General features: G+C 39.2%; 1 protein-coding gene across 4 annotated transcripts in view; it reads left to right on the forward strand.

Annotated features, from left to right (window-relative positions):
- Window positions 1-12,213, forward strand: part of RpL15 (ribosomal protein L15) — a 19,246-nt gene extending 7,033 nt beyond the window's left edge. For all 4 annotated transcript variants that reach the window (XM_017619899.1, XM_017619898.1, XM_017619896.1 and 1 more), the window contains one exon: window positions 11,844-12,213. In XM_017619899.1, the coding sequence (XP_017475388.1) occupies window positions 11,844-12,149 (306 nt within the window). In that variant the 3' untranslated portion in view covers window positions 12,150-12,213. The remainder of the gene's footprint in view (window positions 1-11,843) is intronic.
- Window positions 12,214-13,120: the final 907 nt, after the last annotated feature.

Below are 13,120 nucleotides of genomic sequence, written 5' to 3' on the forward strand. Positions count from 1 at the left end.
TACTTGACAATTTTCACCTCTTCGATATTTTCATCTTTGATTTTTAATTCACGGCTTATGGAGTCAGCATTTGCCGCTCTGGAAAATACCATAAAGCTAGGCTTTTTCACATTCAGTTTGAGTTTATTTGAAAACAGCCATCGATACAAAGAATGAAGATCTTCTTGCATTTTGACAATCGCATTTGGTAGTTCCCTATCACTGATCGTTAACAAGGCATCATCCGCAAAGAGTTTTATTTTACAATGATTGAGAGAACTTTTAATATCGTTTATATATATATTAAAGAGTAGGGGTGCCAAAACTGAGCCCTGTGGTAATCCGATGTCTACGGCTATCTTACTAGACATCTTTGAATTAACTATTGTTTGTTGCCTACGATTACATAGAAAGCTTCTAAACCAGTCAAGCTCAGTGTTTTTTATACCAATGTATTTTAGTTTATCCAACATTCGGACCCTATCAACGGTTTCAAATGCTCTTTTAAGATCAATAAACACTGCCACTACATTAAGGTGTCTGTTCAGATCTTCTTTCCATTGAGAAAGCACCAGATTCAGCGCAGTCTCACAGGAATGTTTAGCTCTGAATCCAAATTGTTCTTTTATGAGTATTTTATTGGATTAANGATTTTTATTTCATATCTATCACTCATTTTATTCTCTATTGCCTTTTTGATTTTTTCACGCTCAGCCTCATTTTCTGTTTGTATTACTACAGCCCCACTTTTCCTCCCCTGTACACTATTAATTTTCAAGCCCGAGGGGTCAACATTTTTGTTCAAATCTTCTTTTGTTTTTCCCACTTCCTGCTTCTCTTTTGGTTGTAGAACTAATGGCTTCTCTTTATTTACTTTCGGCGGCCTATTATCTTTCGCAGTATTACCTTTAAAGAGATCCGCGTAAGTGGCTTTCGCCCGCTGACCTGCTAACGCGTCAGCAGTCACCGATTTCTTTATCTCTTCACAAATTTTTTTGTTCTCATTTTCATTGCGCACTATGGCTTCGCAAAGATCATGGCTTTGCTTTTTTACGCCGTCAGCTATTGACTTAATTTGGTTCACTTCGAGAATACTCGCCTCACAGGTTTTTTGTACTCTTTGCATTGCATCAATGCGTTCCCCAAATTTTTTCTCTATTGATTGCAAGAGAAGTTTAAGCTCTTTCACTTGCATTTTTTGCGACTCCTGGAAGTCATCATTACACTCTTGGATCTTTTGACTATTTTTCTCTATTGTTAAGTTCATATTTCGGAGCACCTCATCGACATTGTGACATTGGTTACACATAAAGCGCACAAAGTTGTTTTCTTTGAGTACATTCGCACTGTACTCATCCAATTCAGAGCATTTTTTTGCCCAGTGCCACACTTTACCACACACACCATCACAGCGGATTCCGCTGTCCCCGCGAATTGGATTCTTGCACTTATGGCATTTATCCATTTTCGCGCCTTATTGTTTTTGTCACCTCACTGCACTTTTAGACCAGCGCTGACTATGGTGATGTCTGGCGAGCTACCTGGTGGGTGCGTCGTCGTTCATTGTGCAGAATATCGAATCGTCTATCGGGGTCGATGAAGCGGCTAATCTGGCCACCGACTTTGCTTCCGCGGAACACCGGACTTATATCAACTTTTCTAAAGCTGATTGGAAAGGCTTCGCGGAATTTACTGAAAACACCTTCGCTGCTCTCCCACTCCAACCGACGTCCACATTGGTGAACCTAAGTTCCGCAGGGCTGACACCGCTGCTGCAGCTCGCTTCGTACCGGCGGGATGTATTACGGACCCACGTCCAAATTTCCCTGCTGAAGCGGCTGTTCTAGCCGATGAGCGTGACAGCCTTCGTCAACTAGTGAACGTACATGAGCGGAAGAAGTGGGAAGAGCATCTGAAGACCTGTAACGTCACCTCTGGTGTGAGTAAGCTTTGGTCAACCGTGAGGTCACTGTCCAATCCGACGAAGCACGCCGACAGGGTCGAAATTTCTTTCGGCGACCATGCTTCGTCGGACCCGGAGCGATGCGCGAGCTATTTTAGCCGGCAGTTCATACTGTATCCTCCGGTGGACAAAGCCGAGCGTCGAGTGACCAGAAGGATGCACAAACTGCCAACAACTTGTGCCCTCCTTGCTTTCACTTGCGGTGAAGTTCAGGTGGCCATCGGGAAGGCGAAAGCCTCCAAAGCCACGGGTCCCGACGGAATATGCATGCTGATGCTGAAATATGTGGGTCCTGCGGGGGTAGCGTACCTAACGGAGCTCCTCAATTTGTCTATGGCCACTCTCATCATCCCAGACATCTGGAAGGTGGGGAGAGTGGTCCCACTGCCCAAACCGGGGAAATCCGCCAACAAAGGAGATTCGTATCGTANAAGCCTCCAAAGCCACGGGTCCCGACGGAATATGCATGCTGATGCTGAAATATGTGGGTCCTGCGGGGGTAGCGTACCTAACGGAGCTCCTCAATTTGTCTATGGCCACTCTCATCATCCCAGACATCTGGAAGGTGGGGAGAGTGGTCCCACTGCCCAAACCGGGGAAATCCGCCAACAAAGGAGATTCGTATCGTATCCTTTCCCCGGTAGCGAAGACACTCGAGGTCTTGCTGCTCCCGTATTTCACGAACCACCTGACCCCAGCGAAGCATCAGCATAGTTTCTGTAAAGTGCACAGTACAACAACAGCATTTAACGCCATAAACACTCAGATAACTCATGGCCTTAACCGTAACCGTCCATGTGACAACGATTCTAGTAGTGTTGGACCTGTCAAAGGCGTTCGACACTGTCAGCCATTCCACGCTACTAGAAGATATAGAGGCTTCCTCTCTCCCACAGAGGCTCAAACGGTGGTCGGCAAATTATCTGAGTGGTCGACACTCGTCGGTAATGTTTAGGGACAAATCGAGTAAACTCAGTATAGTAGTAATAAATTTTAAAATAATTAAAATTAAGCTCTATATTTTTATGTAAGTTCTTATGGAAAGCTTTATGAATACTCAAAATTTTTGAAAAACATAATTTCCATTTCAAATTATTAACAATGAAATAAAATAAATTTAAAATTAAAGGTATTCACAAAACCAATAAATTTAACAAGCATATGTATATATAACATATTTTAATCCTACATTACTCTCCCTTCAAGAGTTTTGATGTCTAATAAATTAAATGTAACTTTCTTTTTTAATTTTACTTCATTAATACTTAATTCATTTAATTAATTCATTTATAGTTATATCTATTAATTGGAATTGTTTTAACTTCACCATTAATTTCTACCCTAAAATATTTCTTGTCTCTTTCAATAACTTTGTAGGGTCCTTCGTACGGTTGTTGTAATGGACATTTATTTATAGAACGAACGAAAACAAATTTGCAGGTTTGAAGATCCTTTGGAATATAAAAACAAGTACTAGAATTTTGATGATGATTTAAATTTGAATTAACATTTCGAAAATGTTCACGCAAACAATTTAAAATCTCAGATGAAGAAAAATTCTCCGCTGATGGGACAACAAGTTCACCAGGCAAACGTAAATTTTGCCCGAAAACCATTTCAGCAGGTGTAGCTGAAATATCTTCTTTATAAACTGATCGTAATCCCAAAAGTATTATCGGTAGTTCATCCATCATACCACCTTCCAGCTCCATCTCTGGCCATAATAACAGCTTTTAATTGCCTATGAAATCCCTCAACCATACCATTACCTTGCGGATGGTATGCAGATGTAGCAATATGATGATGACTACCTAGTAATTTAATTAGCTCTGAAAATAATTTGGATGTAAATTGACTTCCTTGATCAGTCGTAATTTTTAATGGAACTCCAAATCGTGAAACAATCACAGTAAAAAATGTATTTGCAATCGTGGTAGCCGAAATATCTCTTAATGCATGTGCCTCTGGCCAGCGAGTAAACCTATCAATTATTGTCAAAATATAACGATGACCTTTTGAAACAGGCAAAGGACCAACAATATCTAAATGGATGTGTGGAATTGGAATTTTGCTAATAGGAGATTTCGTGTTACTATGGACTTTCGATTTTTGGCAACTAACACATTCTTTTGTCCATATATTGACTTCCTTAGTCATTCTCGGCCAATAATATCTTAACAATAAGTCGACGAGTAGCTTTTGTACCAGAATGTGAAATACCATGAAGCATATTAAAAACCTTACGTAAACTAGTTGGTATATATGGCCTCGGATTTTCCCGTTATCTCACACCAAATATTGAAATTTAATAAAAGAATTTGAATTAACTTTAAATTTAAACATTTAGATCCAATTTTTAAATCATTAAGCTCATCATCTTTTTGCTGTTCATTTTGTAAAATTTTAAAATTTAGCTCCGTATTTTCAATTACATTAACTTCAAAAGCTCGAGATGGTATATCAGCTATAATGTTTGACTCTCCTTTAATATATTGTATATTATTAGTGAACTGTGCGATGTATTCCAAATGACTCGTTTGTCTTGGACTACGTTCTGTTTTTGAATTCAAAACATTGATTAAAGGTTTATGATCTGTGAAAACAGTAAATTGTCTTCCTTCCAAAAGGTAACGAAAATGTTTGACATTTAGATAAATCGCCAAAAGTTCTCGATCGAATGCACTGTACTTAGTCTCAGGCAGAGACAATTTTTTGGAGAAAAAAGCAATTGGCTCAATGTTATTATTAAAATGTTGCTGAATGATACCTCCAATTGCCGCATTAGAAGCATCAACAGTTAAAGATAATTTAGCGTCTTTGTTAAAATGATTTAACAATATCTCAGACGCAAACCTATCCTTAATGCATTCAAAGGCTTGGTGTGAATTATCATACCAAATTAACGATTTTTCTCGTCTCTTGTTTGTTCTATTAATTAAATCTGCCAATTTCGGTATATACCTATGATAATAATTAACCATACCTATAAATTTCTGTGCTTGTTTAATAAAATTTGGACGCTCAAAATTACGAATTTGTCCTACCTTATTTTCAGAAGGCCGAATCCAAGCTCCAGATATATTATGTCCTAAAAAATCAATATTTGAAACACCAAAAGTACATTTGCTTTATTTAATATTTAAACCGTACTCCGTTAGGCGTTGAAAAAGCACATGTAAATCTTTTAAATATTGTTCTTCATCTTCACTTGCAATAAGTAAGTCGTCGATATAGGCAAAAATTAAATCTAAACCACTAATGACTTCATTAATAAGTCTCTGAAAAGTCTGTGATGAATTTCTATGTCCGAAAGGCATTCGTGTAAATACAAACATGCCGAAATAAATATCCTCTTCCGCCATTGGAATTTGATGATATGCCCCTACTAAATCCAATTTAGAAAACATATTTTTATTTCTGAGATTCATATTAAAATCATGAATATGCGGTAAGGGATAACGATCCGGAACAGTTACTACATTTAATCTTCGAAAATCTCCACAAGGACGCCAATCATTCAATTCTTTTTTAGGTACTAAATGAAGAGGAGATGCAACTGAAGAATTGGAAGGTCTGCCAATTCCTGTTTTAACTAAGAAATCGAATTCAGCTTTAGCAACATTGTATTTAATTATGTCTAACCGCCTGGGTTTAGAAAATGGAAGACTTCCTTCCGTTACAAGGCGATGTACCATCGAATGTTTAACTGGCTTCATATAATCTGGTTCCTCAATAAGCGAAGAAAATTGTTTTAATAACTTTGTATATTGATTATTAACTATAAATAATTTTGGAAGTGAAATATTACAAAATTCGAAATTGTATTTACAGAAAGATTAGTCAATGGATCAACTAAACGTTTGTGCTTGATATCAATTAGAATACCACATTTACAAAGAAAATCAGCTCCAATGATTGGCTTTGTTATGTCAGCTATTAAAAATGTGAAAGGAAATTCGCGTCTTAAACCTAAATTAACGTTCAAAAGCCTTTTTCCAAAAGTCGAAATCGTCGAACCATTAGCTGCAGTAAGAATTATGTCAGATAATTTTTTTGTATGAGGAAATTTTGATACCGGAAGTACCGAAATTTCTGCTCCACTATCAATTAAGAAATTTTGTCTATTCTCTTTATCAAAAACAAATAAGCGACGTGTTGAAATATCTTAATTTCCGTTGTTTGTCGCTGTAACAACGGACGAATTTAGTTTGTTGAATCCTTATTCTTAGAATATGAACAAGGTTGTTCACATTTATTTGCTCTATCACCAAATTTATAATGATATTTGCACATCCAATTCGGATTGTCTCTAGATTTTGATCTACGCCTAAATGAATTGCCAAAACTGTTTCTTTGAAATGATCGTGATCTACTTCGATTTTGACTCAAATGATGTTTAATTTCAGATAATTGCAAAGAAAGCTTTTGAAAATTTTCGCACACGATAGAAGTTGTTCTTACTAAATTGTCAATAATCAAATTTTGCTGTTTAAAATTTGAAATATTATTAATTGAAGAGATTTCATTTTTTTTTTCTTACTTCCCAAATGTTATCCCTAAATTAGTGAGTTTTGTGAGAGAATGAACTGTATTTTAATTGAAAATTCTTAAAAATAAATAAATAAACATGAGTGGCAAACAATATCACTTTGAAATGGGGGTGCTATTGTATTGGCTAATACTGTATATATAACATATTTTAATCCTACACTCAGAAAAATAAAACAGGGGGTTCCACAGGGTGGTGTCCTTTCCCTGCTACTGTTCAATATTTATATTTCAAAGCTCCTTCAACCACCAGAGGGAGTCTCGATTGTCTCTTACGCCGACGATTGCTCGATCATGGCGACTGGGAATGGAATTGATGACTTCTGTTCGAAAGTAAACGGGTATCTCTCCGATCTTTCTCGCTTCTTCACTCCAAAGTGTCTAGCCCTCTGCCCTACGAAATCCTCTGCGACCTTGTTCACAACCTGGACGAAGGAGGAGGAGGACCAATTCCGACGGTGAATAACCCGAAAATGCTCGGAGTAACATTCGACAGCCTTCTCTGCGCACGCAACCGCTATTGTCAATAAAGTACAGAGCCGCAAAAAGGTCCTTAAGTCGCTAGCCGGCAGTACTTGGGGCCAAGACAAAGAAACGTTGCTGGCAACATACAAGGCAATAGGCCGGCCGGTTTTAAACTACACAGCACCAGTGTGGTCGCCGGGGACTAGTAGGACGCAGTGGATGAAGCTACAGACAGCACAGAACACAACACTCAGGACAGCGACCGGATGCCTCCTGATGTCGCCAGAACACCACCTTCATAACGAGGCACAAATGCTCCCAATCAAGGAGCATAACATAATGCTCTGCAAGCAGTATCTGATTGGGAGCCACCGATGTGGCCACCCAAACAGACAGCTGCTTGCAGAGGAGCCCTCGCCTAGGCACGTCAGGAGGCATCTATACGAACTAACGGACGAAGTCCAGAGGTTCATCAAACAGTCTCTGGACCCGTCAGCATACCGACTGGCCCTGAAAGTCATTCACAGGGACTCAGTCTCGGGATACGTAGACTCTAGCCCTGTGAATGCCGTTAGAGGCATACAACCACCGGACATAGACGTGACGGAGCTTCATCTGCCTCGGGAGACAAGAACCACAATAGCCCAACTTCGCTCTGGCTACTGCAGCAGGTTAAACTCATACCTGAGCAGACTGAATGCGGATGTGCCAAATGAGTGGACCGACCCTGTAGAGGCTGCACGCTTCCTAGGGCTGCCGTTAGTGGAAATTGACGACAACGACCGAGATATCAACCGATCTGGGTGGGGTTGTTGTAGCCGCTACAACAACAAAAACAACAACCAAAAGAGAAATTGCCGAAAATGGGCAACAAAAGTTTCTGTGTGTGAGCGCAGTCAATGTGTCGCAACTCTGCATGTAGAAACAGTTTGAATACCGCAGTATAACAGTATCCAAACATTGTATTGATACGTTTTGGAAGTCAGTCATATTAAATCACGTTTATCAGTTTGCGCACATAAAAAGGAAAAAGCGACGACTTTGAGGGCCAGTTTTTCAGTGCTGGTAAATGTGAAAAATGTAAATGTTTGACCAAATACTTGAATACTTAGTGATGTAGAATTTTATCTTTTTTCATTTGGTAGTAAAAACTTCTTTGTACTTTGAAATTCATTTTTTGAATTAATCTCCAATATCGATATCAATGACCCCACTGTGCAGCAACTGGCTTTAACACAAATAACAAAAATTTACATAGAAAGTGTTATTTATAAAATTTTTCCCCTGTTAAAGTTTATTTTTCAGAAAAGGAAAAATCGAATATGTTTTAAACAAGTTTTTCGTAAATGTTTTAATTTACATGTTTTTAACTTATTTAAACATTGTTTTAAACGCTTTTAATAATTCAATACTTTCGAAATTAAGGGTAGAAAGAAATCAAATCCAGCGAAGAACTAATCAAATATCTATTAGAAATAAATAATAAAAGGGGTCTTAAATTCGTAAAACCCTCGTAAGCCTCGTAAAGTTCATAAATTTATGAGCCTTGTAAAAGAACTGTCACGAGCCCCCCGTAAATTTACGAGGCAAATTTGATGCGCAAACGACCTCGTAAACTTCAATGTTGCCGAGAGGCCGACATTTTTATGCTACAATGTATGATAAAACAATGAAAAAAATAAAAAAAATTATACGCGAATAAAATGAATGTATTTCATCCACTAACTGTATTGACTTAGGTTTTCTGCTAATTTTCGGCATTTTTAGTTGTATTTTAGCCAAGAATGATAAGAGACAAGATGGCGGGATGTTATGGGAAATACTACAAAACAAAAATTGCTTCACAAAATCCTGGTTGATCTGTCAAACAGTCTCTTTACCCACCTATTTAAACCTTTTCACAAAGGAGCGTTCTCATAAAAGCCTCGTAAACTTACGAGTTTTACACGCTTTAAGACTTTACGAGTTTAAGGGAATCCCCTAAATGTTTACCATTAAAATGAACGTTATATAAATAAAAAGTAGTCTTGTGTATTATTGAGATTTGATTGATGAATTAAATAAAACCTTTTCAGTCCTTGTCCGCACCCATAGACGAGCCTCTGCCTCTTTCTGGATTAAGCGCCCTCATAATCGTAACAAATTTTGTTGCTTTCTCGGTGCCAAGCCTGTTGCGTAGTCTCGAGTGAACCAACCCAAAGCTCGAATACAATCTTTCAATTCTCACAGAAGAAGCAGTGGCCGTAAATAACTGATTTGTGGCCTCTACAATCTGTGCATCTATTTTACTTCCCATCGATCTCCACCAGACCGACACATGATTTTTTTTTTCTTCTTTTTCTTCCGATAGTCCTTCACCTTTATGTTTGGGGTCTAATATATAGGCCGCAAAATGTGCAGCTGTCATTGCAGCGGATGAGGACAAAATTCGGACGATAAGGGCCATTATATTGCTAATAAAACCAGCGTTTGAAAGTGCTTCCATTTTTCTTTTTCATATGCTTCGAGTTTGCTTTGGCTGTGAGAAAATTCAAAGCCAACAGCTAAGCGAAAGTAAAAACAAAAAAAAACCGAAGCTGTACTGTCGATTTGCTGATGTCATCTTCGCCTATGCTCACTGCCAAATACAATGCCGATATCAAGAGTATTGCCGCTTCGTCTGCTTTTTCATGTGTTGTTGACGTTACTTCTCCTGATGTAATTGATACGACACCATTATCGTATGCGAATGCTGTTTCTGGTTCTCTCGTCACTGCTAAAAGTAATAAAAAGCAAACATCTGCTAATACTAATACACTTCCTAACACCAATGCTTCTACTGCTGATACTGTTGTTGCTAGTAATTCTGGAACCATGTGCGCTCTCGGACCTGCTGCTGCTAAGAGAAATAATAACGAGACATCCGCTAGTGCTAATGCACTTTCTAACGACTTCTGGTGCTGGTGTACGGAAAGACAATAAAAAGAGTGCCAGCGTTGTTGGTAGTAATCCCAGTAAAGAATTGGATGTTGTTGTTCCGCTCAAATGGTTGCATTTGTCGTCTTTTAAGCCCTCTGTCAACGAAAATGACATCATAAATTTTGTCCCTAAACATGCATCGATTGATTCTAACAGCATCTCTTGCTATAACCTTATTAAAAAAGACCTTTCTGCTGACTCTTTGAAGAAATTGGTAAGAGTTAATTTCAAGTTTGGTGTCTCTTTATCAGACTATAATAAACTGCTAAGCTCAGCTGATTTGCTTGACCTTGGTTTGTCGGTCCAAACAGGAATCTTTATTTACGGTTGATGGATAGCTCGTTTCCAATGGATGGTGGCAAGAAAGTGGCTGACTTACGTGTAATGATTTTGTATTACCGGCTTATGGTGACTCAATTGCTGTCAAATGAATAGTCCAGATTTGATGCTCACAACTTCTTCATTCTACGCAACAACATGGCTGGGGATTTGCCGGAAGGAATGTGACGGCACCTTTTGCCTCTATTAATTTCCACTGAGGGGTGAGTATCAACTCCCCGAATGTCGCCAGCTTTTGATACAAGTGTTTTATCCACTTGAAATACTTGGTCGTAATTCCGTTCTGCGAGGGCTGATGAGTGTGGTTCGCTCCGTGTCCAATTCCAAAAAGAGAAATATATTTTTCTAGCCTCGTGGTATGTGACCACCGATTCTTTTATCGTATGTCAGTGTCGCGTTTTCTCATCTTCAGCGACACGTTAACAAAAAAAATGTGGAGCGTTTAGTAGGGATATGAGAATGGTGGTTCGAATGCGATTCACGGGCTGTGGTTTGATCGGCGTTAGACCTTACATCGAAATCGTTCTACATGATCTTCATCAACCCCATCCTGACTCCTTCAGTTCGCCTTTAAGCGCATATGTATGTACAAATGTTCCGTCTTTCGTATTTAGTTTCAGTACGCATTACATAAGCTACGGTAGATGAAAGGCATTGGTAAATGATTTGGTTATGAATCTTTTCTTGTTTGCTTTGATCGATTTACTAGCAATGTACTGAGGATATAATATAACAAAACTATGGATATAACAAAACTAAACTTAATTAATTTATACAAGCCGGGTACCCTGTAATAAGGCAGAATCAATGGAGTATGGAGGCCTGCCATATATTCTTCGAAATTCTTGAGAAGGCGAATGTACTAAATGGGTTAACGTCTTGTGATTAAATCGGCGGAATAATTGCCAAGCACTCGGTGTTTAGCATCGATCAGTTCATATGAATTCGAACCAAGTTTCCGTGAAACATTGGCTCTAATTTTTGGTGGGGCTAGTTTTTGTGCATAGCTCTCTCCGGCCACGGACTGTTTAGGATTGCGAATGTACACTTCCGAGCCTATCTCGAAATGGCGTTCTCTTTTGCGGGTAAATGCCCGTTGTGCGGTTTGTTGATATTGTTCGAACTGTTTGTCTCGAATTTCATCAGCCAGAACTTTACGCTGTTCCACATCCTGTGTATGGTATGGATTTACATCCAATAATAATTTATATTCGTTTCCAATTTTCACATATTCACTGCCAGTGGGCAGGAAATATGGCGTGTAGCCCGTGGCTGAATGCACTGAAGTGTTAATATCATGAATAACACAGGACAGATGGTTAGGTCGCCGAAACAACAACCCTTGGTCGGGTAAAACCCGTGTCATTCCGGTACGTAGAACCGGCTGTCGCGGGAATGTCGTGTAATTGGTTGTCGTAACCTTCTGTTCTATTAGCCTTGATAACCGACTATATGATGAAATATTTCTTTCATAAATAAATTGTGTTGATTTATTTACTTCCTTAGATGTCTGATTTTATTACTATGTATAAACAAACTTTATATTTACATTTATATAATATATTTATAATACTTTTTTGTTGTTTTTCAGGAACGTGTTGGCCGTAGGTTAGGGGGTTTGAGAGTTTTAAACTCTTATTGGGTGGCTCAGGACGCGTCTTATAAATATTTTGAAGTCATTTTAGTGGACATCCATCATAACGCTATAAGAAGAGATCCAAAAATAAATTGGCTTTGTAAGCATGTTCATAAACATCGTGAGCTTCGTGGTTTGACCTCAGCTGGCAAAAGTTCTCGTGGAATTGGCAAGGGCTACCGTTATTCGCAGACTATTGGAGGTTCCCGTCGTGCTGCATGGAAACGCAAAAATACTTTGCAAATGCATCGTAAACGCTAGAGCGATATTTTTAGTTTTGATATGCTCGCAAAATATAAAGATACGCGTGTTTTCGAAGAATGTATTTTTATTTTTTGTTCGGAGTCTGATGACCGAAGATGCTTAAATGACTTTCCTTCACTGTATGAACTGTGAGCCGCAAAAATAAGTAATAAGTCCCTTCACTTACATTGATCCTTCTGTTTATTACAGGAACCTTGTTGGCAAAAATTAAAATGTTTGAACGCAGATTATGGTTATGGTTATGTAGGGGTGGTCTACCGCCCCCTTGCACTTTGTCGTTCCCACGACAGTCAGGTCTACGCAATCGGAACGACAAAAATTTTTATCGCCACTCCAGCATCGCTCGCCAAAAATTTGTTGGGGATTTCCAACAACACTTAAATCAAAAAATTTACGAATTTGAAAAATTGCTCTCACTCAATCCGAGTGAAGTCGCCAGCACAAATTATTCAGACTAACACCCTTATTCTAGAACCCGAATTATCGTAATTCGTTAATTCGTAGCAACGTTACGAAAAACAAAAAATCGACATTCCCACGACAGCCGGTTCTACGTACCGGAATGACTGGGGTTTTACCCGACCAAGGGCTGTTGTTTCGGCGATCTAACCCCGTTTAGGTCGGCGAAATACATCAAACGTTGCTCGATCCTAGGGCTACACCTCCGCAGCCTTCTGCTCAGGGCTGGCATAGAGTCAAACCCAAGGCCAGAAATCTACCCTGCTGCGTATGCCAGAGACGACTGCATACAAACTCCACCTCGGTCAGGTGCAAAGCCTGTGACGGGTGGAGTCACCTCCGTAGCTGCTCGGGCCTGCGTACGCACCGGCAATGGACCACGTCGTTCGTGGCCCCATGCTGTGCGAACCGGACCGCCCCCACGGCAAACCACCACCCGCCTGGGCAGGACACAATGAACACACCCACACCCCAACACAACACAGCAATAGACACACAAACAAACACAA

The sequence above is a fragment of the Rhagoletis zephyria genome, unplaced genomic scaffold, assembly GCF_001687245.7.
Source record: "Rhagoletis zephyria isolate East Lansing unplaced genomic scaffold, Rhagoletis_zephyria_1.1 Rzeph_scaffold_01989, whole genome shotgun sequence".
Lineage (NCBI taxonomy): Eukaryota > Metazoa > Arthropoda > Insecta > Diptera > Tephritidae > Rhagoletis > Rhagoletis zephyria.